The 26,464-nt window shown below is 40.8% G+C and overlaps 1 protein-coding gene across 9 annotated transcripts in view; it reads right to left on the bottom strand.

The window, feature by feature from the left end:
• Nucleotides 1-26,464, bottom strand: part of LOC109413045 (serine-rich adhesin for platelets) — a 384,895-nt gene that overhangs the window by 130,428 nt on the left and 228,003 nt on the right. For all 9 annotated transcript variants that reach the window (XM_062854512.1, XM_062854518.1, XM_062854520.1 and 6 more), the window contains one exon: nucleotides 4,735-4,926. In XM_062854512.1, the coding sequence (XP_062710496.1) occupies nucleotides 4,735-4,839 (105 nt within the window). In that variant the 5' untranslated portion in view covers nucleotides 4,840-4,926. The remainder of the gene's footprint in view (nucleotides 1-4,734; nucleotides 4,927-26,464) is intronic.

Here is a 26,464-nt window from a genome sequence, read left to right as displayed (position 1 = left end):
TGTATTAGAGCTAATCTTGTATGAGATATAGCTGTCAGCTAGGGCCCGTTAAATTCTGGCTGTCAATACTGGCTCATCAGGCCGAAAAGACATTTGGCCAAAGTATCACTGATCATTAGGCTAGACCAAAATAAGACCGATCGAAAAATGGGCTTCGAAAGAACAGCCTATTGCTAGAAGAAGGGAAAATCTTATAAGGAGAAATAGACAGTTTGGTAATTGAACTCTGTAACAGTGTTAGTGTACCTTAAAAAAATACAACACATTCTTGAAAAAGGAAAAAATGTGGTTAAAAGGTTGGCGGCCAATAAGGTCTGCAAGGATTTAACTAGAAAGAACAGCTTATAAATTAAAGAAGGGCAAATCTCTTACGGGATCATTCATAAACCGCGGAAAACAAATTTCAATCACCTCAGTCCTCTTCCTCTACCCATCGTAGAATTTTGTCCATACTAAAAATTTGATTTTTGCATGGAGCGTAGACTATGAATAGACCCCCTCCCACTGAAACTCTACCTAGTTTATGCACGAGACCTATACAGAAATCTGCAAGGGCCAATAAACCACATGGCTACCAAACAACTCTGTAACAATATAAGTCGAAAGAACAGCCCAATTTTCAAAAAAGGAAAAACGCCAGATGGAATTAATGCATTGGTCGCCAATGAACCCGGTAACGATGTAACTGGAAAAAACAGCCTATCAACTGAAGAAGGGCAAAACTCATATACATTAAGCAATTCAACTGCCAGTAAACTATATAACTGCACCTAGAAGAACAACCTTTGAATGAAATTTCCGAAAAATTAGGCATTCTGGAAAATAGTATAGAACCAATTCTTCATAGTAGGGCCACAGTCAATGCATACTGATAGATTCTCAAAAAACTTATCTTTAAAGAACAGCCTATTATTCAAAGAAGAACAAATCCCCTATGGAGTTAATAGTTCATCTGCAAATAAACTATATTACACTCAAACTCGAAGGAACAACCTCTGATGAAAAGGAGGAAAAAAATCTTTAGAGAAATTAACAGTTTATCTGCCAAACAACTTTGCAACAGCACACGGTTGGACACTGCAAACTCAAAAGAACAGCCTATTTTTAAAGAAGGCACAGCTCCAAGCAGCCTATGGTGAAAAAGTCATCTTATTCGAATGTAAAAAAAAAAATATGGTAAGTACAGCTAGTCTATCCCAAACTTCTTGGTGACAATTTAACATTTATGCTGATGACTTTCGTCCCAAATGATTCTTTGGCCGAACAGCTGAACATCTTTTCTGTCATTTTCATCATCAAAAACCCAGCCAGTTGGCATGGTCTGGAGCAAGTATTCGGTACTAAATGATGTATGTTTAAAACGAATGTTGTGGGGGTAAGGTTATTAGGCTGTTTACTTGAATGGTCAGCCAACTTTTAAAAGAAGGTAAAATGTCAGATTAAAACACTTGTAGCTTTCATAGCAATAACAATAAGTTAAAAAGAACAGCCAGTTTAAAAAAATATCGGAAATATCGGTACCTAATTCCACAGTTTTAAAATATAATTAACATAGGGACATTGGATGGAGAAGAGTATCCAAACACTAGTATTAGAGTATTCATCTCCATTAATTTCTAAATGTCCCACACTTTTTTGGTGATCTCCAGGATGATTCGGGGTAATGGCTTTCGGGGTAATGACCCATTCGGGGAAGTGGCTTTCGGGGTATTGGCCTATTCGGGGTAATGACCCATTCGGGGAAGTGGCTTTCGGGGTATTGGCCTATTCGGGGTAATGGCATTCGGGGTAGTGGCGGTCGGGGTAATGGCGGTCGGGGTAATGGCGTTCGGGGTAATGGGGTGGAGCCAGCTGAGCTAGCGGCTATATACTACACCTTAGAGTACATTCACACTCTTCCACCTGAGCACTACTTCATTTTTACCGACAGTCTAAGTTCTCTGGAGGCTGTTCGGTCAATGAAACGGATGAAGCACTCAGCGTACTTCCTGAATGGAATACGCCAAATATTGAGTGCTTTGACCAAACGCTCATACACCATCACCATAGCATGGATCCCTTCACATTGCTCGATTCCGGGCAATGAGAAAGCGGACTCACTGGCTAAGGTGGGCGCTAGCGAAGGCGATATTTACGAGCGTCAAATCGCCTTCGACGAATTTGTTGTATTGACCCGTCAGGAGACCTTGATCAGCTGGCAACACAAATGGAGAGATGGGTAGATGGTTGCACTCCATCATTCCACAGGTGTCGAAGAAGCCATGGTTCAAAGGGTTGGATTTAGGCCGCGATTTCATTCGTGTAATGTGTCGGCTGATGTCCAACCACTATTTGTTGAACGTACATACCTTCCGTATTGGGCTCTCAGAAAGCAATCTCTGTGTCTGTGGCGTAGCTTACCAGGATATCGAACATGTCGTGTGGGGATGCAATGAGTATCGTGAGGTCAGATCTGAGCTGCATGAAATTCTCCGGGTCCGAGGAAAACAACAGAAACCCGTTAGAGATGTGTTGGCAGGACTTGACTTGGAATACATGAACCTGATTTACCAGTTTTTGAAACGTGTTGATGTCAGAGTTTGATGTGGTGCGTTTTTTGTTTTCGTTGTCCGCCTTTTGGTTTTGTTGTTCGCCCCTGTCTGTCGTCGTCCCCCTTCCGTTTGTCCTCTTCTTGTCGTTGTCTATCGATAAAGTCCTTTCTTTTTGGTACCGTTACAGATATGGACAATTGTCCCATCAATGTTTTTAGTATAAGTTAGTAAATAACTTAGTTTTAAACCCATAAATCCCTCCTTCCCAATTATATTTTATTTTATCTTTTTTCAATCCTTAACCTCGAAACAGCCGCGAGTACTTCGGCTTCCCAAACTAACATAGTATTAAGGCAGTAATAAATTGTAAAATGTAAAATCAACGTAAAAACAAAAGATTTCGGCACAGTTATGCCCATGTGGCGCCCGAGCCTTCCAAATAAACGAATAAGTAAAAAAAAACTTTTTTTTCTGATAAACAATTTTAAGTTCAGTCAAAACTTTTTCAATGATCATTATATAAGTCATATATGCTCAAAATTTCATTGCATTCGGTTCATTGTATCCGAAGATTTCGAACAGTTCAGCATATTTTCTAATTTCATGTAAAATGGTCCGATCTTTCTCGAATTTGGACCATGGCTAGACAACTAGGGCGCAGTCCATAAACTACGTAGACTCATTTTTGATTATCTCAGAACCAAACCCCCACCCCCTCCCCCACTGTAGACAACATTTTTGTGATTGTATGGACCGTAGACTTTGGCTAGATCCCCCTCCCCCCTTCGAGTCTACGCAGTTGACAAACTTACAGTAAAAATTTGAGAATTTTTTATGTACTTTTCGGAAAGCAGCTATAACTTTCTTAAAAAAGAGAAATTCCTGTCAATGTTCATTTGGTACGACTAGAAATAGTAAAACTTACAAAATTTGATCTATATTTCTGTTGACTAAGTAAATCGCCAATTACCCTCAATCGCCGTGAACACGTGATTACTCGTGGGTGTATTTTCCCATGTGTTCGTTGTTGTTTGCGTATCTCAAATTCGCATCCAGCAATGCTGCTGCAACCAATTTGCACGCATTTATCGCCCATTATTTGTTTTGCCATTGGAGCTCACCGGCTCTCCGGGGGCCACCTCTCTCGGAGTGATGATTGCGCGAATTACCTGCTTCATTCCGGCAGCAGCGGCGGTGGCTATGGCAATGGCATTTTGAATCGATCAGCACTGCTGTGAGCGAAACAAAATCAATCAATGATTTTGATTTCCGTCCAGTGCGTCTGATCTGGGCCGACAAGAGGCAAACCAAAAAAAATGTGCAAATGCGCGGTCAGATTGATTGTGTTCTTTCAATATCGTAGCTTTTATTCACTTATACACCACTTGAGGAGGAGGAGCCCCATTAGACCCGAAGAAAGGGGTGGTGCAATGTGGTGGATTCACTTGAGGTAATCCGATAATGGCGTATAATTTCCAATTACTGCCGCCGATAAACCCGACAATTTCCAATGAATTTAAACTGCCATGCCTGCAGACACGTCATCATCGTTGTCTTCATCGACGGCTCGGCCCAATCATCACTCAAATTGAGGGAGGGAAATTCGAATTGGTAAAAGGGCTTGTGGGGGTTGACTTTGGGATTGGGTCAAGTGCCGCGGGCGTGAGTTTATTAACCAATGGATGCGGTCATGTGGCCATGCACACTGTCACTAGGTCAACGAGTTTGCTGTCGCCACTGACTGCTGCAGCACTAATCATGGGATGCAGTCGAATGCAAGTTGGCAAGTGGCAGTTTTTGGTTTTTGGAGCACGGTTGTAGAGAGAGGGGGCGTGAAGTGGTGATAAATTTCAATTTTCTTTCATTCCCCGAGTGCGGGATTTGACCGGTGGTGGTTTTTGGGACTTGGGCTTATATCAAACGAATTCTGTGGTTCGGGTCTCTAGCGATCGATGGCCTCCAGGATGGGGATTTGGTTTTGCGGTTTTCTTTGTTCATAATGAACCAATTATTCTCGTTCATGCTTTTTCTCACACCTACTTCAAAGTGAATTTGAGGTTTCACACAAATCGGTTCAATGATGTCCATTTGGTTTGGAAATTCAGCCACGTTTTGGCAATGCACAAAGTTCAATCAAGTGAATATGAATGCTTTCGGCGAAATGTAAAGAAGGTGGATGTAATGGCACTGATTGCGGGCTTACCACATTGATGAAGATGATGTCATCGTCGTTGCAGATGGCCAGGTACGGGGAGCTTCCAAATTCATTGAGTCCAGAAACCGGCTGTTTTGAGGCGCACTTGCCCATAGGGAGCCGCCGACCTGCTACGTGGTCGGAAGGCTTGAAGGTGGCGGACTGGCTGCTCGCGGTGTCGGCATCAAGATGAGGTGGGAACTGTGGAGAGCAATCGAGAAAAGTGGTGTTATTTTTATTTTGTGGTTTACTTGATATGGTTGGTCAAGCGCATGCAGGATAATTGAGACATTCCATTCCAATGGGCTAATCAAGCGAAATTCACACATTTAAGTCATGCATGTATGAAATTAATTAAAAAATCGGAGTAATTTTGTGTTATACATTATTGAAACAAAATATTGCTTTATTGACGTATATGTTTAGACACATTTTTGAGGTATATTCAGTTTATGAGTTGCATTTGAACTCGATTGGCGAGATGGGTAGCCGAAGCGGTGGTTGCATTCCATTCCACTCAAACCTCGATTCAGGTAGAATCCATTTGGGCAAAATCTGTTTAGGTCCCTCCATTAAAGTAACGTTTCCTAAATGGAATTTGATTATGTTCAGTGCAGTTGGAGAACTAAAGATTAGGGTTGAAGTTGGTTTACAAATAAAAGCAGAGTTAAGAATTAAGGGGCGTTTACTGCGTGTTTAAGGGTTAAAAGTTCAAGAGTATCCGAGAACTCTCTGGAGTTTGGGCCACCTAATCTACTAGCGTAATAAGTGATCTATTAAAGTTTTATATATAAAATTCATGCTTCGAGTGCAATGTTAAACAGCAAATTTGAAAGAGCTTCAATCCAGCTTCAATCCATCCAAGGTCACAAACGAGGTAGACACTCCCTCTGCGACCCGAATGTTTGATTTTGATCCATCCAGCGTTGCGCATATCAACCTAATTTGTTTCGGAGAACCACGTTCTGACATTATCTGCCAAAGCTCATTTCTTTTCACTGAATCTTACGCTGATTTAAAATTAATGACCAGATGGTGAGTCTATAAGATAAATCCCCGAAATTCATCTAGGATCATCCGCAGGTTAAACATTTGATCCGACGTTGATAGGCCCTCATGAAACCAACCTCGTATTCGCCTCGGGTCGCGAATGCTTGGACGATATTGTAATAAATATCTTAGTTAACTTAGGCCGTTACAAATATTTATTTCCCTTTTTATCCCATTACTCTTTGGCTGGTCGAGGGGGGGGAGGGGGTTAAAAATAATAAAGCATTTAATCTGAAAAATATTAAAAACTCATCGAATTTGTTAAAGATTTTTTAACAAAACGCGATATTTTGGTAAATATTTTTCGTTTGCCCCCTTTAAAATTCAAGGATCCATCCAAAAATTTTTGAAGAGGGGGGGGGGGAGGAGAAAAAGTCAAAATAAAATTTGTATCAGCCTTATTTTAAATAATATTGTAATTCATTTTTAATTTACAAATGCTCTCTTGAAGAATGGATTTAGTTACTTTTTGAGTTCCTCTCGTCGTAAATATAGAACAACATTTTCAACTTGATCTGTTTGAAAAGTTCTGCAGAAGCATTAAATTAAAACATTTTTTTACAAAGACTTTGTATAAATTTTATGTTCTCTTTATTTCTTAAATGTGTGATAAAATACCTAAAATGTGTGGTGTTCATATGTGTTACATGAAGCAGACTGATAAAATTTGAATAAGAAACTTGGAAACATCTCTAAAAGACAAAGAGTTTACGAAAGCCGATCACTAAACCACTTTAACCTTAATTGACCAAAAAAAAAAAAAAAAAAATTATAATTTCTGTAAATAATAAAAAAAAAAAGCCAGATTAAGTGCTACCGGAATGTGAGCTAGTCAAAACCTATGAACACGATAAAATGTATTACAAAAGTCAGTCAAAATTTTCTAAAATGCTGTTTACTATGAAAATACGAAAATACGAAATTCTATAACAATCAATAGTGGGTCGCAAACTGAAAAAGTTTGAGAACCCCTGCTCTAGTCTGTGCCCTTTCTTGTAGACTGGGCATGAGTCATCTATTGGAATATTATGAATGAATAAATGAAATCTTTGTGAAATTCATCTATGAGCTTCTGAATCCCCGTAAAGTCAATCCAAACCATTCTGAAACGCCTTCAAATACTTTGAAACACTTCTGAAACCCATGATATCTGAAAGCATTGACCTCCCTCCCATATGCATCTGCTGTTTCCCCAAACTTCTTTGCAACCTTGAAATCCATTTAGGCAATGGAACCCTATGAAACGATTTGAAATGCCTCTTAAACCTCCATGAAACTTTTGTCAAATTCACCTGGGAGCATATGAAGCCCCCTAAAACCCTCCCACTGAAACCTCTTGAGACGCTCTGAAACGCTTTGAAACGCCTTGAAGAGATTTGAAACGCCTACTTCCCCCATGAAAACTCTGTCAAATGCGAGCCCTCTTAAGCCGTGAAACGCCCTGAAACTTTTTGAAACGTGTTGAAACGCTTTGAAAGGCCACTTAAGCCACCATGAAACCTCTGTGAAATTCACCTGAGAGCCGTTAAAGCCCCTCTGAAAACGTCCTGAAACGTTGAAACGCCCTGAAACGCTGATACGTTTTGAAACGTCTTTAAAACCTCTGAAAAATGCATCTGTGAGCCTCTGAAGCCCCTATAAACTCCCGGAAACCTAATAAAACACCCTGAAACACATTGAAATGTCTTGGGACGCGTTGGAACGCCTCGTGAACCCCCATGAAATCTCCGTGAAATTCACCTGAGAGCCTCTAAAACCCCCTAAAATCTATCTGAAACCTCCTGAAACGCCTTGAAACGGTTTGAAACACCATCCATGAAATTCATCTGCTTGCCTCAAGCCCCTTTGAACACTCCGGAAATCTCATAAAACGCCCTGAAACGCTTTGAAACGCTTCTTAAACCTCCATGAAACCATGAACGTGAATAACACCTGGCAGCCTATGAAGCCTCCTGGAACGCCTCTGAAGCCTCCTGATACACTAGGAAACGCATTGAAACGCCTCTGAAACCCCCATGAAACCTCCGTCAAATTCATCTACGAGCCTCTGAAGCCCCCTTAAACCACTTGGAAACCTCATGAAAAGCCCTGAAACGCCCTGAAATGCTTTGAAACGCTTTGAAAGATCTCTTAAGCCGCCATGAAATCTTCGTGAAATTCACATAAGAGCCTCTGAAGCCCCCTAACACACCTCTCAAACGCCCTAAAACTCATTGAAATTTTTTAAAAGGTCTCTGAAACACCCTCTGAAGTCATCTGAAGCTCAACTGAGGGCCTAAAATGCCTCTGAAACATCCTGAAATATCTTTATCTAAACGACACTGAATGCCCCCCCCCCTTAAAACTCTTTTGAAGTCCATCTGACCCTCCCCCCCTTTTCATCTGAAAGCATTGACCTTCCTCCTTTTTGAATCTTCGAATCTTTTGCCCTTCTCAAATTTCTTTGCATCCTTGAAATCCATTTAGGTAATGAATCTATTTATGAAATATTTTAAGCAGTACAATTTCTGAAACTAGAGGTCCATACCTACGATTATCACATTCGCACAAATTATCACACGATAATTGGAAATTCCTCCAGAATCCATATAAGTATTCTCCCAGAAATTTCCTGAAATTCTGGGTGGAATCCTTTAGAATGCTGAGAATAAGTCTGCCAGAATCTCCCCGGAATTCTACGAGTTATTCCCCCAGAACCCTGAGAGGGATCATAAGAGGGGTTCTTCTAGATACTTGAGAAAAATATATCTAGAAACCTAAGAGGGATTTTTCTGAAAATCTGATAAGGATTCTCCCTGGAAAGGATTACGAAAACTTCTAGAATGGACTTCTCCAGCATTCTGAGAAGGATTCTCTGGAATTCTGTGAGACATTCCCACATAAAACCGAAAAATTACCACAGATTCCTGAAAGACATTCCCCCAGAATCTTTGAAAAGACTCCCCCAAGCTCCTGAAAGGAATTGTCCCCGAACTCTGAGAGTGATTTCTCTAGACAACTTTAAATTGTTACACCAGAATCTCAAGAGAATCTTCCCATAATCTTGTCAGGGATTTTCCCTGATATCTAATCCTGAAAGAGATTTCTGGGAGCAACTGCTCCAGAATATAGAAAATAGGACTCTACTGGGATTCTCGTAGAATGCTGTGAAGGATTTCTGCCGGACTCTGAAAGAAATCACAAAATCTATGCGAGGGATTCTTCAAACTCCAAATTTTTGTAGATAATTCTGCCCAGAATTGAGAGATTCTTCAAGAATTAATAGTTTTGAAAAAATGCCCAAAATATTGAAAAATATAGCCCTTGAATCCCAAGGATTTCTCCAGAATTATGAGACAAATTCCCCACAATCTTGAGAGAAATCGCCCCAGAATCCTGACGGGGATTACTTCAGCAAGCCGCAGAATTCCCCCAGAATTCTGAGAGGAATTTCGCCACAGTTCTGAGAATGCTGAGTATCATTCTCCAAGAAGTCTGAGAGGAGTTCCTGAGAATGCTTAGAAAGATTTCCTCAGAATTCTGAGAGGGACCCTAAGTGAGGGTCTTCCAGAACCCTTAAATCAACCCAGACCATCCAGAAATTTCTTAGAATCCTGAAAAGGACTTCACCATAGGCAGGAAATACCCAAAATTCCTGAAATGAATTCTTTTAGATTCCAGAGATTCTCTAGAATTCTGATAGGTATTCCCATATAATACTGATAAAACTCACTTAGACTTCTGGGAGGGATTGCCCAAGACACCTGAGATATACACTGGTATACCTCGAGTTGGTGGACCATAGATTATATAGACCCTCGATTCAATGTACTTCGATTTTATGTACATTTAACCATGATTTGCTAAAGTGCATTCTAAAAAAATAAAAAATTGAATATGTTTGAATCAAAATAAAAATCTATTCGGTCGCTTTCGTGGGGCTTCAACATCGATTCAAAAAATCGATGTTGCGAACGTCGATTTAAAAAATTGATGTTGCGAACATCGATTCAAAATTGCCCAACGCTAGGATGGATGCAATAGTGAATCGACGACAATCGGAATCTGATGTTGTTTTTTTTTATTTTCCAAACTATTCTCACTCGAGAACAGTTACTCTTGCTCAAGAAAGAAATAAAATTGAAGATAACTACAAGAGCCTTTTAAAACTGATTTTAAGGTCAATAGTTCTTATCGTGTCTGTGGTTTTATGCACTGATTTGCAAGTATTCTTGGTTTCAAATCCACAAATTGATGAAGAATAGTTGAGCTCAGCAGAAACAATGATAAGATTATTTAGAATATGCAATGTTGTGATAAAACTATCATAAAAACAAATAAAACCAAATAGAATCAAGATTGTTACTTGGGTAATGTCATAGACCCTCTCACACACCTGGCGAAGTCCTTGCAAGCATTTTTATTTTATTAATCCAATCATCAACTTAGAAAGCGCCCAGAGCTGAAGCAGATTCCAATAGATGAACGGATATTGAAGCGCATTTTCAATTTATATGTTATGGACAAAGAATGTAATCGGAAATATCTCACTTAGTTCAATCGTAGTGTAGTCTACCAACTCTAGCGAGGCTGACGAGAGATGACGGAAGTAGCGCAGTTATTGTTCATCCTGGGACCCGATTGTTGAGAAACGATATTTCTGACGTCCATCCGGTGACCTGATGTTGATAACAGGATCAGTTTATGGCGTCTGTTTTTCGAAAGAGATCAAATAAAATTAAATTTCTCTAAAATCAAAACTATAAAGAATAGCCTTTTAACAAAAGAACGTTAAATTCTAATAAATATTATGGCAGTTATATTGCCAAAAATGTCTGTAAATTCTTAGGCTAGACTGTGTTCAGAGAATGCAAAAAGCTCTGACGACAATGCTTGCAGTTACTTTCAGTTGATAATCTGTATGGAAAGAATATGGCACTCGGCAGAGTCGACTGGTCCATGGACCATACTTTTAAGTCATGTACATGAGTAACGCTGTAAACTGGATTTGGGTTTATTCGTAATTCAGCTAAACTACATTCGAACGGATGGCATTCAGTCAAATGTCGAAATTAATTTTAGAAAAGCGTTTTCACGATTATTATGGTTTTCTGGCGTTTGTTACATTTGGGCGAACGGTCTTTTCGGGCGAATGGTTTTCGGGCGAATGTGACAGAACCCACAGCCCACAAAGGTGCGCCTAAAACTTTCCGTCATCAACAATGTATGGTACCGGCGATCGTTACGGTACCACCTAGAGCGACCACCTGAAGCATCCGGATATCGCCTCAGTATACGCGCAGAATTTCCTCAGTAGAAGGCAGCGTTGCTAGATGAGGGTGTGTTCGATCTGCTGGAGTGCGGTTAAAGCTTAAAACTACGCAGCCGAGAGCACTATCGAATACGAAGAACGGTTGTTTCAAGGAGAAGTGCAGAGCGATTTAGGAAGAGAAGTACGCAGGTCGTGCTGCAGCATGGGACCCGGCAGAATAGAGAAAAGAGAGAAAAAAAACAACGCCTAGATAAAGTGGAATGCGAGGAAATGGTACTGCTGTACCGTTCTCAAGAAACACAAAAGCTCTAGCAGAAGCTAAACTTCCGTTCTACGCATAATTGTCCCATGTTATATGGGATTCCCATATAACATGGGACAATTGGGCTTAGAACGGCAGTTAAGGTGTTCCAAAAAGGCTTTCGCCAAAATGTGCAGAGAAATCGAATGGAGCCTTTTGATGCCGTCACGTGAGGTGATTGAAACGTGGAAGCAGCACTTTGTCGAGCATCTGTATGGTGGAAAACGTATAGTGGTAATCATGGAAACGACTAAATTAGTGTAGCAGAGGACGGAATCGATCCAACTACCATGCTGAGGGAGGGCAGTTAAGGATACCATTCATCAGTTGAAAACCAACGAAGCAGCTGGAAAGTATGATATCGTAGCTGAGCTCATCAAGATGAGCCCAGAAAAGTTGGCAATCTTCTAGTACGGTTGATAGTCGGGAAACCGAACAGCAACCGGAGGAATCAAATTTGAGGGGTCATTTGACCCATTCACAAGAAGAGCGATCATGTGGAATGTGGGAACTTCAGAGTAATTATCATTTAGAATACCGCCTGAAAAGTGCTATCCCAAATCATCTTCCGTCTTCCATTGCCTAAAACGAACGAACTAGATCTACACCGTATGGAAAATCCTCAAAGAATGACGTGAAAACCTGGTCCCAACGCATCACCTATCCATCGATTTTAAGGTGGCTTTCTGTAGTATTTATCGCACAGAGCTATGGAAAAAAACCAAAAAAGCCGCTGACCAGACTGATCTATGCAACGATGGTGGACGGTAGAAATTTTTTGACGTACAGGATTAACCGGAGTCACGGTTTGAAGTTTTCCAAACAAATATTTTGCGAACGAAATGTTGCATAAAGCTGAAATTGTATTCAAAGTTGCGACTCCGAATAATCGAGTCTGACCTGCATTACATGGCAAATTTTTTTAGTTATTCCCAGGAGAATTTCTGATAATGAAGATTTCTTATTGTATATTTAGATTCATTGTCGGTGGGATTCCTTGAGAAAGTACTACATATTGGAAATTGGAGTGTAGAACTGCAGCATTGCGTGATATCTTAAAACAATCCTTAAGAACTAGTACGGAACGGTTTATTCATTCAATATGTCTACATAGTAGGTAATTGTCCTTATAGCATTAAAAATTCTGTTTGTGTGACCCACCTGAGAATTAATTGCTCATAAACACCGAAGATAAGACCTCGAACCACTCATTCATCTTACAATGTGAAATGGATGCCATTTTTTGTACCGCTTATCCCAACTTCTCCTGGAAAGTCATACCACCAAGCTAGCAGCTTCTTGTTTGGTGTATGTATCTACAAGAGCACATGTTCCCGGAGCCCTCGTCGCATGTGACAAGTAGTAGCCATCAGAAGACCATCTGTATGCGATGCCAACTACAGGCCACTTTCTTCTTATTGGGTGTGTAGTGTAGGTACGTTTGGGCTGCCAACCAGTAGTGGTCACAAGAAACCAGACGGCTCTTCTGGTTAGATCCGAAAACAGATTATTTATTTACTTTCAATTGGGTGAATAGAGTGTGCCGGTGAAGCGTCTAATGGTGTGGAAGCTCCATCCGATTTGTGTACCGGCCGGCGGGGGTATGAATGAGTTTAAGAATTTACCACTTTGAAAACGAGCCCCGGTCCCAGTCGGTTGATTTTCTTGTATCTTGATTGGAAATGCTCTTTTCCACTTTTCTCACTCGTTTGTTGACATACATTTATTTTCCACATGCTTGATTAGATCTCGGTTTTTCGGATTTATTGAAGCAAACTGGAGGGAGAGGTGCAGAGTTTCAGAGATTGGAAATTGGTCAACACTAATCCCATGTGTTTTCGTTTGAAGTAAGCTAGTTATAAAAGCTTCCTGTTCAATTTTATTATGGATGAGTGTGTTCATTTGAATCAGAAACATTCCATCAGCAAAGACTTAAGCTTCTTTGCATGCCATCGGATGGGAAAGCCAGTGCTATTTAGGTCACGGAAAGGATCCCGCGGAAATAGATAGATGTAACAGCATCATCGCGTTAGTTTTCCTTCGATTTGCATGTGCCCTTGCTGACGGGAAGGAAATTGATCCAATTGTTTTCCGAGAAAATATTGTGTTACGAGATGAAGTACATTTGTTCCAATCGCATCCGCCGGAGACAGCATCAGCAGCCCATTCCATCGATGTCACCGTAGTCGTCGTAACAGAGCGTCAAGTCACGGGCAGAAAATATCACGTTCTTGGAAGGTTTTAGATTCCCATTTCCTCCACGTCCGTTCGACAATGAAGGTGAACCGGGGTAAGTAGAAATAGAATCGAATACTCTATGCATGAAACAATTAGTTTCACCTCGAATTATCATCAAAATAGTGCTTACCAAAACCTTTCTGCAATCGACATACTCTTCACACTTAAATTAAATCGCCGACCTCAGCAAACGGATTGCCGAGAATCCAACAGTCGAGAATCCGGTAATAATTTTCACTGAATCTCGGTAAAAGTTTTACCGAGATGTCGTTAAAACTTTGCCGAGATCTCGGTAATCCAACTTTTTACCGAGATCTCGGCAAAGTTCACCGAGACTCGGTAATGGCTTACCGAAATCTCGGTAAAAATTTTACCGAGAAATAGTAAATATTTTACCGAGATATCAGCTGTTGGATTCTCGGTAAACCGTTTACCGAGATCAATTTCTGAATTTAAGTGTGTTGAGGTTCTATCTTTTGAAATAAATTTTTAAATTTCAAAGAAAAAAATTATGTATATTTTAAGTTTTGTATGAGCACCTTTTTTTGAGTCACTTTGATTTTTTTCAGAGTTTTAAAAAATCTAAAAATAATTTCAAAGAGATTTTTTAATTTCTCCTTATGACCGGTTCAAGAACTGTCGAGGAGTGATGAAAATTTAAATTAATTTTTTAATTAGTTTCCGGGCACCAAAAATTGTGAAAATGTGGGTTGACGTGTTTTATTTTGAATTTTAGTCAATCTCACATGACCAAAACTTACAAATTTCAACCTAAGAAAGTGGTTTCCCACCTGCCCCGGTGTACCTTAGTCGTGGAGATGGATGGTGGTGAATGCAGCTCAGTGCGGAATCGCATTTCCTGCCGATTCAACGGTTTCCTTTTGGTTCCCATCCACTGGCTGGCATTCCTCTTGGTGGCAACCTCTCGCTCCCGGTAATAACTATCAGATTGTAATACACATCAGCAAATAACAATCGATAGCATCTTGAAGGCTGAGGGCAAGCAAGCGGACGACCATCAACCGGGACCAGGAGCGGCGCGCTGTCAACCAAGCCAAGCCGCAAGCAAAGAGAGCTGTGAGGAATGAGATCGATTGGTTGCGAAATGTGTGCGCGCGGATCGTGGTTCGGAAAGAGTTGCCGGGGAACTGTGTTGCTTCGGTTCTTCCTATGATGGTTACAACTAGAGCTTCATTGGCCGGATGCCTGCCCTGTCGGTTGCCGTCATTCGTGGTTCTCTGGATTGGTGAAATTGAATCAATCAAGATTGAACGGGAAAAAGCAACATACTGTCAAGTTTTGTGCTACTGCAGGAAGCTTCTTTCACATACGTTTCGCCGAGTATTCTGATGATGACACGCATGTAGAAACATGTTACAGCTTTTTGTCTAGATTTGTGATCTTTCAGTTTATTTCACAAAAAAAAAATGTTATGCTTTCCTAGCAGACGGCATGTTTCCTCTGCAGAACACATATTGGAGTGCGCCAGTTTCTGATGAACTACTCTTTTATGCAGCAACGAAATGTCATGTGTTACGTTTAACAGATTGATTTCATAGGCTAGTGCTTTGTCGTCGAATACCTTGCTAATTTCCAGGAGTACAACGTCAGGACTTACCAACCGTCGTCCATCTGTTTATTTATTTTATGATGGGAAATGTTCAAGTGATGAATTACAAGTTGTGGCAAATGATGAAACATGGTTTTCCGACGAAACTGATTTGACTGATTAGCTAGGTTAATCAAAATCAGGTGCTACGGCGCTGTCCATAAACTACGTAGACTCATTTTGGGCCATCTCAGACCCCCCCCCCCCTCCCCCTCCGTAGACTTTTGTTCATACAAAATTTTCGAAATTTGTATGGAGCGTTGACTTTGGCCAGACCCCCCCGTCCCCCTAAGACGCCGTACAGATAGCGTATGAGATCTCGACTTTCTTTGTAACGTTGGAAATATTACAGCACAGTGATGCACTTCCGCAATTGCTGTTTAAAAAATTTTGCTCTCAAATGAGTAACTAGGTATGGTGGTACCATCGTCATGCTTTCAGGTTTTGCGGACGATACTGATAGCATCGAAATCCCACTTCAAGCCGTGGAAGATACATTCACTTAAAAAAGAGAGGCATCGCAAATTAATTAATGATGGCAGGACGAAGTAGATGATCACCAGCTAGTATAGGGTGCGATACGTAGTCAGTCAAAATGAGACCAATTTGCTGTCAAATGGGGACCCGTCGTCAACTAGGATAGGTAACTTAACCCTCAGATCTCAGATAGATCGAGACAGATCCTGGAATGGATTTCGATAGGATCATTTTCGTACCGAGCTATAACTAGCCTTCGGATGGCGCATCGATGAACTGCTAGTGCACGCCACGATTTGGGATTCCTCAAGGTGCCCAAATCTAACAGTAAAGGATCGCCATTGCTCTGTTGGCTTCGGGCCATAACCTATAATTTGGCATCATCTCCACAACCCACCATTGCAGTCCATCTCCAAATAAGCGCCATTGTAAGTTCGAGACTTCGCAGGTTAACGAGGACTCCTATAGCCGCAGCTGTAAAGGCGTGGGTATTCAGCATGACCATGCTGAGGGTAACGGGTTCGATTCCCGGTCGGTCTAAGGTAATTTCCTTGATTTACTTCGGCATAAAGTATCTTCGTGTCTGTCATACGATATACACGTGCAAAACGGTCGTTGGCAGAGGAAACTCGCAGTTAATAACTGCGGAAGTTCTCATAGAACACTCACCTAAGAAGCAGGTTTTGTCCCAGTGGGAACGTTACGCCAAGAAGAAGAAGAAGAAGAAGAAGAAGAAGAAGAAGAAGAAGAAGAAGAAGAAGAAGAAGAAGAAGACGATTTATTGAAGGAATCACTGGCGAAATTATTGGAGGAATTCCTGGATGAATTTCTGGTGGATAGTCTGTAGGAGTTCCTGGAGGAATCCCTAGAAGATTTATTGAACGAATCACTGGAGAAATTCTTAGAGGAATTGCTGGGGGAATTCCTGGAGGAATTTCTGGACGATTTCCTGGAGCAAATTCAGGAAGGAATTCTGAACGAATCTCTAAAGAATTTTCTGGAGCATTTACTGGAGAAATTTATGAAGGAATTACTGGAGGAATTCCTGGGAAAAAAATTTGGAGGACATCTTGCAGTAGTTCCAAGAATTCCTTCTGAAATTCTTCCATAAAGTATTCCAGGAAATACTCCATTAATTACTCCAAGAATTGCTTCAGGAATAACTCTAGAAAATCCTCCAGCAATTGCTCCAGGAATGACTTCAGGGATTCCTACGGGATTTTTTTCAGAAATTACTTCAGAATATCCTCAAAAAATCCTCCAGGAATTCTACAAGGAAATACTTACGGGATTCCTCTAAGAATGACTCCAGGAATTCTTCTAGGATCTACTCCAGGGATTCCTGCACGAATTCTTTCCGATATTTATCCAGAAAAGCCATCAAGAATTCCTCCTGGAACAATCCAAGAATTCCCATAATTTCTCTTTGAATTCATAAAAAAAACCTTCCGGAATTTTTCCAGAATTCCTCTTAGGAATACCTCCAGGAAATGCTTCAAGAATTTATTCAGAAATTCTTTAAAGAGCTGCTTCAGAAGTGGCTCCAATCTTTTAGGAATTCCTTCACGAATTATTTCAGGAATTGCTCCAGATATTGCTTACGAATATCTCCAAGAATTCGTCCTGAAATTCTTCCCGAAATTTCTCTAGGTTTTATTTTAGAAATTCCTCAAGAATTTTTCCAGAAAGGCCTCCAGAAATTCCTCTCAGAAACACTCTAAGAATTTCTCCATGAATTACTTCTAGGCTTTCTCCAAAAACTATTCCAGAACCTACTCTAGGAATTACTCCAGGATTTCCTCAAGAAATCTTCCAGGAATTCCTCCCGGAATTATCTCAGGTACAGGAATTCTTTAAAGAGCTACTCCAGGGATTTCTCTGGGAAGTGATTCATATTTTTTTCAGGAATAGCTCCAGAAAGTCCGTTAGAACTTACTCCAAGAATTCCTCCAGGAATCACTCCAGTAATTCCTCTACGTAGGAAGAGGAGAGTTCCTCCCAGGAGTTCCTTCAGAGTTTCTTTCAGGAATTACTCCCTGGAAGAATCCCTGGTGGAATCCCTGGAGGAACTCTTAAAATAATCCCTGGAGGAATTTTTGAAGAAATACCTGGAGGGAGTCTTGGAAGAATTCCTGGGGGATTTCCTTGGAGAAATTTCATTTCATCCCTAGAGAAATACCTGTAGTAAGCCTTGAAGGAGTTTTTGAAAGAGTCACTGGAGGAATACCTGGAGGAATTCAAGGAGGAATCCCTGGAGCTATCTCACAAGTTATTTTTGGAGGATTTCCTGGTGGAATTCATGGAGAAATTCTTGGAGGATTTTTTGAAGGAATTACTGGAGGAATTTGTGAAGGAATTCCTGGAGGAGTTTGTAAAGTAATTCCTGAATAAATTTCTTCAAAAATTCCAGGAAGAACTGTTCGAGGGATTTTTGGAGAAATTCATAGAGGGATTCTTGAAGCAATTCTTGGCGGAAGTCTGGGAGGAATTCCTAAATAAACTTTTCTAGGATTTCTCCCAGGAAATCCTCCAGAAATTCCTACAGGATCTTCCCCAAAAATCACTCCAGAATTCTCTCTGAAAATCCTCCAGAAATTATTCCAGAAACTGCTACGGGAACTCCCCCAAGAATTCTTTCAAGATTTCAATCAAAAATCCGTTCAAATTTTTTCCAAGAATTCCTACAGTAATTCCTGGATGACATCCTACCTTGAGGAATTACTGGAGTGATGGAGTAAATTCTAACGGAGTTTCTGGAGTTATTCCTGGAATCCCTGTAGTAACTCTTTAAGGAATACTGTACCTGAGATAATTCCGGGAGGAATTCCTGGAAAATTAACCGAAGGAATTCTTGAAGCAAGTTCTAGAGACATTTCTTGAGGAAATCCTGTAGTAATTCCTGGAGTACGTTCTGGAATAGTTCTTCAAGACGAATTCCTGGAGATATTCCTAAGCAATATCTGGAGAAGTTCCTGAAAAAAATCGCGAAGGAATTCCTAAAAGATTGGCTGGAGGCACTTCTGGAGGAGTTCTCTAAGGATTTTCTGAAGAAATTCTTGAAGCATTTCCTTGAGGTACTTCTAAAAGGAACTCTGGGAGGAATTGCTGGAAAAATTTCTGAAGCAATTTTTTGACGAATTCCTGGAGTAATTCAAAGAGAAATTATGGGCATTCCTGGAGCAGTTCCTGGAGTAATTCTTGGAGGAATCCCGTAAGTATTTCCTTGTAGAATTCCTGGAGATTTTTTTTTGAGGACAGCATGAAGTAGTTCCTGGAAGAATTCCCGTAGGAATCCCTGAAGTCATTTCTGAAGCAATTGGAGGAGGAATTCCTGAAGCAATTCTTGAAGTAATTAATAGAATTCCTGAAGGAATTCTTGGAGGAATCATTGGAGGAATTCCTCGAGTTATTCCTGAAGCAATTCTTGGAGTAATTCGTGGAGTATATCCTGGAAGACTTTATGGAAAAATTCCTGAAAGAATTCTTGGAGGAATTTTCGGAGGAATTCCTGGAGGAATTTCTGGAAAAGTTCGTGGATGAATTCCTGGAGTAATTCCTGGAGAAATTCCTGGAGGAATTCCTAGAGTATTTCCTGTAGGAATTCCTGGAGGAATGCCTGGAGGAATTTCTGGTGGATATTCTGTAGGAATTCCTGGGGGAATCCCTAGAAGATTTATTAAAGGAATCACTGGCGAAATTTCTGGACGAAAGAAATCACTGGCGAAATTCTTAAAGGAATTCCTGGAGTGTTTTCTGGAGGAATGTCTGGAGGAATTTCTGGAGGATATTCTGTACGAACTCCTGGAGGAATCCATAGAAGATTTATTAAAGGAATCACTGGCGAAATTTCTGGACGATTTCCTGGAGGAAATAAAGGAAGGAATTCTGAAGGAATCTCTAAAGAATTTTCTGGAGCATTTACTGGAGAAATTTATGAAGGAATCACTGGAGGAAGTCCTGCAAAAAAAATTGGAGGACATCTTGCAGTAGTTCCTGGATAAACATCTGTAAGAATCCTGTAGGAATACCTGGAGTAACTCACGGAGAAATTCTTGGAGTTATGCCTGGAGTATTTCCAAGAAGACTTCCTGGAAAAATACCTGATGGAATTTCTGCAGGTATTCCTTGAGGAATTTCCGGTGGAATTCTTGGAGGAACTCCTGGAGTAGTACCTGAAGTAATTTCTGGAGGAATTCCTGGAATAATTTATGGGGAAATTCATGAAGTAATTCTTGGAGAAATGCCTGGAGTACTTTCTGGAGAATGCCTGGAGTACTTTCTGGAGAAATTTTTGAAGAAATCCCTGTAGAAATTCCTAGAGGAATTCTGTGAGGAATTACTGAAGGAATTTCTGGAGGAATTACTGAAGGAATTTCTAGAGGAATTTCTTGATGATTTCCTGGGATGAATTTCTTGATGATTTCCTGGGAGAAATTCTGGAAGGAATTTTAGAGGAATCCTTGGAGGAATCTCCTGCAGCAGTTACAGGAGGAATTTATGGTAGGATTTCTGGAGGAATCTCTGCAGGATTTCCTGGTAGAATTTCGGGAATTCCTGCAGGAACTCATGGAGGAATAACTGGAAGAATTCTTGGGGGACACCGTGGAAAAAAATCTAGAGGAATCGTTAGAGGAATTCCTAGATAAATCCTTGCAGGAATTCTTAAAGAAAGTCTTGGAGCAATTTATTGAAAAATTGTCTTGTGAAATCCCTGGAAGAATTCCTGATGAGATCCCTTCCACAATTCCTGAAGAGAAATTCCTGTGGGAATTTCGAGATGAATTTCTGGAGTTATTCCTGGAAGAACTACTGGAAGAATTTTTGGTTGACATCGTGGGGGATTTTTTGGAGGAATCCCTTGAGGTAGTCCTGGTGGTATTAATGCAGGAATTTCTGGAAAAAAATTCTAAACCAGTTCTTGAAAGTTTCCTAGAAGAAATTTTAGTAGAACTCATGGACAAAAACCCAGACGGAGTAGCTGGAGAAATACCAGGAAGGGCTCCTAGAAGAATCTCATTAGAGGTTTTCCAGAAAGAACTACGGGAGAGTCCCAGAAAGCACTCCAAGGGAAATCATAAAAAAAGCTGGAGGAATCCCAGATTCCTGTAGAAATTACAAAAGAAAGTTCTGGATGAATGTAACATCAAACACACTGGAGAAAGTGCGCAGAAACAAAAACAAAAATAAATGACAACCGCTTCATACCTACTGTGCGTGCGTTCGCGCAACATAAATTGCTGGTGCGCAGGCGCTATAGCCCGGTGAGCATTGTGTGCAGTGAGAACGAAGCGACAAAAGCCCTATCGAGTCTCGGCCGCGGCCCCCGCCCGGACCCAGTCTCGGCCGCGGCCCCCGCCCGGACCCAGTCTCGGCCCGTAGGTTTGAATATCCCTTAGAACGGTGCCAACCAGCGGTATGATCTCGCTAAATTCCACCAGTATGTATGTATGGCATCTAGGCGAATTGAATCTTCACCCAAAGAAAAGGATGCCTTGAGATTGATTCATAAACATTGCGCGCAATTTGCCGTTCACTGTTGGATCTGTCGAACGATGACCGCCACCGCGACGCTGAACTTCGTTGCCATGCGCACGACGACCAACAGCAAGCAAACGTGTAGGGTTGCCAGACAGTATTGCAATAAAAACATTGATTTATTTCACAAAATTTTGAATTCAAGATTGTGACAAAAGTATGAAAGATACAATCTTGCACCAAAGGACAGTTTGGTAGTGTATCAAAAAATGAATATTTTGTAGAAGAACATTTCTCACGTTTTTCACGAGTAAACTATCAAAAAAGGTGAAAAGGGGGTACATTTTTAGGCACTTTTTACATAAAAGTCAAAATTTCTGCACTTAAATGACTTTTTATCAATTACCTGTCCAAAGAGCATTAAAAGACAAAGCTTTAGGCTTTCTATCCATGCACTAAGATTGATTATACGGTTCATAGTTTCTGAGTTAGAGATGTTTAAAGATGGAGTAATTTAATAACACTAATTTTTGAATAACTCACTTAGCAGTGATTTCCGGACCTACCTGTAGAACAATTTTTTGCTGCAAATATGGTCTACTTTCACCTCCTTTCGGGTGTAACACGAATTACCAGTCACCCTGTATAAAAGTGAACCAAACCTATGCATGCGACACATCAAATAGCGGCTTTTCCGATAACCTGATGAATGGCAAGCAAAAAATTAGTCTCAGACCATATCTGAACCGTTCCGGAACCGGTTCCGAGTGTCCCACCGGAAGTGTCCAATTATAAAAGTGTACGAAACCCATGCATGCGACACATCAAATAAAGGCTTTTTCGATAACGTGATGAACGGTAAGCTGCAAAATAGTCTCAGACCATATCTGCACCGGTAGTATCCCGGTACCGGTTCCGGGTGTCCCACCGGAAGTGACCAAATATAAAAGTGAACCAAATCCATGTATGCAACACATCAAATAGCGGATTTTCGGGAACCTGATGAACGGTTAGATAGAAAATAGGCTCAGACCACATTAGAAACTACCGATAGTGTTCCTGAATCGGTTCCAGGTGTCCCGCCGGAAGAGGCCAAATGTAAAGACAACCAAACCCATTCATGCGACACATTAAATAGCTTTTAGGTGGCCTGATGAACGGTTTACAAGAAAAAAAAAGCTCAGAGAATATTTGGGAAAATCAGTGTGTTCCGGAACCGGTTCCGGATGTCCCGCAGGAAGTGGTCAAGTATAAAAGTCAACCAAACCCATACATGCGTGCATTACATCAAATAGCGGCTTTTTCGATAATCTGATGTACGATAAGCAGGGAAATAGTCTCAAACCGTATCTGTACCGAAAGTATCCCGGAACCGGCTCCGGGTGTCTCGCCGAAAGTGGTCGAAAGTGAACCAAACCTATGTATGGGCATATCAAGTCGCATTTTTTTCAATCACCTGTATGGGCAGCATTATATGAGAAATTAACAAATTAATCGCACCAATCCCGAACGACTCCATGACATTTCCCCGAATTCCATGCCGGTCAAGCAAATACGGAGTCGTGGTTTCGAATCCCACCAGAACACGTTTTTTTCCCAATTTCATCTCTCAATTTGCCAACATTCTGTGTCTTCTAATTTTCAAGTTTTTCCTAGTACGTTTCGATGCACCAGCAAATTGGTACAAGCGTGTAAAGGGCAAACATAGACATGTGATCTGAGATTGTGAAAAATAGATATATCACGGCTTGTAATTATTGTCTTGGTATTTTTTTCCTCCCAGCTGTTGGGGAAATTCTACCACTGCGTTCAATAAGCTGAACTTTTGTCTTGGTATTGGTCAGCCTCCAGTGATAGTGGAGCTGGTCAAGCAGTCAACTGAGATGTCTGATATGTTTCAACTCTGCCTATACGTTGAACATAACGTCGGAATATGTGCCATCTATAAGTTTCCCAATTCGATGATGGCTTTGATAAAATTCTTGCATTTCTAGTCCATGACCTCTAGCGTGCGCAACTTTTTTGTCTCACTCACTCTCGTAAACAAACACGAGAAAGAAACTTGCGTTTAACAGAGAGAACGAGCGAGAAAAAAAAGATAAAGCTGCGCACCCAAGTGTCTATGACTAAGAAACAACTCGGCGTACGTCGACAGGAGATCATGAATACATATTCGACGAGAAAGGCACTATCACCACTAGGTGGATTAATCAGGGTTTTTGTTTCTTAACTCCAGTAGGTAGGTGATTATATAGTTTAATAACTCCCTAAGACACACATGGTCATTCATTTCTGCTACCCTCATTTCTTAAATGGACACTAATTTATCGCCTTAAAAGTACAAATAGGACATATTGATGGGATAATTTATGCTTAACCAAAGACAGCAGTAATTGATTTATGTTGTTGTAGCGCCTTGTGCTACTCTTCTCACAAAAATGTCTTTTCTGAACCGTTGCGTTGTCAGGAACAGTAACGACAAAAGAAATTTTCCGCTTTTCACACAACAGCGTCCTGGAACAGACTCGGGAAAAGTAAATTCCAATGAAATCCCCTGTCTCGAAGTTGACATTGCTGCCTGTGTGAGTATGTTGATTTATTGAATTTTACTTAATCATAAAAAGATAAATGGCAAGTAATGTGTTCGGGGTGCTCGAATTATACCGCGGCGGCGACGAAGACGACGACGACGAAGACGACGAATGCCTTTCCGCTTCCGGCAAATGTGTCTGCCGGCGATGGTATCGATTTTATTGAGTGGCTTAATTTGAGAAAACGAGATTTTCGGTTTTTATTCGATTCTGGCAACTGAGGGGACTGGAGTATCTGCAAACGACAGGAGCGGAAGGGCTGTTCGAATTCATTCCTTGGATACAAAGTCTTTCGGAGCTATATGGTGGGCGTTTTGCTTCCAATAAATACTTTAAATTCCCCCCTCACCCGCGCGTTCCAAAGCGGAGCGAAGGCAGCATGGGACTTCCGTTCTGCCTATCAAGATTCAACGCGGCCGCTCCCCTTCAATGCCATTATTCGTGGGGAGCTGAGCCTTTTGCCAATTTCGAGAGGGGAGAACCAGAAATGAAGATATTGAATTGAGGAAGACGACGATGCGATGCGATGCGGGGGATTGTCGGTCTTTGCGGTAAGAGAAGGGGTCTTTCCGAGGGAGGAGTCCAGGAAGCTTTTATCAGTTTATTAGCACCATCGGAACTGTCGGAGGGGATGGTTTACTTTTGAAAGTATCTACCAACAAACGAGAGCGATGCGATGAGTACTGAAGCCATTACAGTACGAAACACCAAGCTCTTGATGGTGAATGGCGCAAAGTTTTGTCATTTTGAAAAGGGTGCCAATTTGGTATGGATGATTTGACTTTTGCCGTAGCCCCGGTCGGTGACTGTGTTCTGTGTGAGTTTCATCAGGGGAGTGTCACTCGTCGTTCGACTTCTGGGGTTCCAAGGCCAACCCACATACAAAGTGGGTGATAATTTTGCTTCCTGTTTACAACCCTTCGGAGGAATGTGGAATGCTGTTGGGGAATTCCTGCCGCCCCCTCTGGTTCGGGAATTCCGTCAGCATGGATTCTCCGATGTGTGAGTATATGGTGTTCCTCCTGGCAACTGACGAGCTGGCTGTCGGCAGCACAAAAAGGGGTCGAACGGCAGTCAACCGTGGAGTAATTTGTGCCTTGCGTCAGTAAGCAACGATCAACAGGCAGATAAAGATCCAATTAGACAACTTTCCGGGTCTCGGGCCGGGGAAACTTTTCGATGGGCGTTTTGTCGGAGATTTAATGAATTTATGCAACATATGGTGCAGGAGTTTCGCAGATAATTCTTAGCAGCAGATCATTAGGAACAGATTCGAATGGTGGTACATTCTGAGAATCGCATTGGAGATTGGGATACAAGTTTCGTATTGTACATTTGATTTCTTGGGAAGTTAGGATGATGGCTCGACATGGGAGAATCTGATCTGATAGGAATACTAATTGATACTCAGGGATCATGAAAGGTCAAATTGAAAAAAAAAATGGGATTCTAAGTCTCGTGACCTGGTTATGTTACCTGAATTTTCGTTGAAATGGCTTCGGATTCAACAGCAATGACTTACAATACATGTATTTTTTCAATTGAATTTATTTCAGTCTTGCTTTTGAAGATTTTATGGTCAATTTAACCCAGACGGACATGCTTGACGTGCACCACACAAGCGCGAAGTGCATAGCGCAACATTCTAGGAGGGTTAAAAACTATATCATAACCACAGTTTTGTTACTGCGCTACAAGTTTAAATCTGACAGCACATAAAATCATACGTAAGTGCAAAGTGATCACTCATATGGAATTACAATCATTTCCGCCGCAATTCCTTTTCTGCCCGAAGTGCCCAAGAACAACCGTTGCACACAACGCTAGTTTATGAATGCAGGTGTCAACGACGGTTGAATTCGAAAAACGGATATAAAAACAATAACACTTTACCAACCAGCTAACAACGGTGGAAATATTATGAATGGATAAATGTAAATTAGTTTTGCTCCATAATCGGTTCCCTTAGGTTTTGCTGGTGTACTTTTTTATTTTGAATAGTGGCAGCTGCAGTGACCAATATGGATGACTAACGATACTTCGTGCTTGGCTATGGTAGACGCCAATCATCAGTTTATGTGCGTTTATTCATATTGGCTTCAGTTTCAATTTTTTCATCAATTCCTTTGAAAACTGCTTTGTCATTCCTTTCGGCTATTGATTTAGCACTTCCTTTGGAAATCCATTCTGCATTTCATTTAAGAACTGATTCAGATTTTTTGTATGATTTGATTTTTATTTCTTCGGCTAGTATTTTGAGAAATTACATACCGTAAAATGGGGTGTTAAGAACCCATGGGGTGTTAAGGGATTCATCTTCACATACTACTTTGGAAAATTGCTAAACCGTATTAAATTTTATTTACTAATTTCAAACTCGCTCCAAATGTGTGTTGGAAATAAAGGTGTACTAAATGGATTACCACTCATAAAAATACGTTTTTAACTGGACACTAGACATCAAAAATAGATCGGCATTGCTTTTTCTCAATTTCGCTACCATTGAAGCATTCATTTGTAAGGTCAGATCTATTATTAAGAAAAATATATGAGTAATCGTAAAGTGTTCTACAACTCATTTCAAACGAAACTAGGGTAAACTATTTGATGTTACTGAGGTGGTTATCGAACACCGACATTTTTCGAGAAAAAAGTCTAGTCAGGGTGTTTACTCATAAGACAAAATAAAATTCCCTGAGTTTTCCAGGTTTTTTTTCCAGGGGGAATTTATTAATTATTTAAAAATA

The sequence above is a fragment of the Aedes albopictus genome, chromosome 2 (genome assembly GCF_035046485.1).
Source record: "Aedes albopictus strain Foshan chromosome 2, AalbF5, whole genome shotgun sequence".
In the NCBI taxonomy this organism is placed as follows: Eukaryota; Metazoa; Arthropoda; class Insecta; order Diptera; family Culicidae; genus Aedes; species Aedes albopictus.
This window is presented reverse-complemented; position numbering and strand designations above follow the sequence as displayed.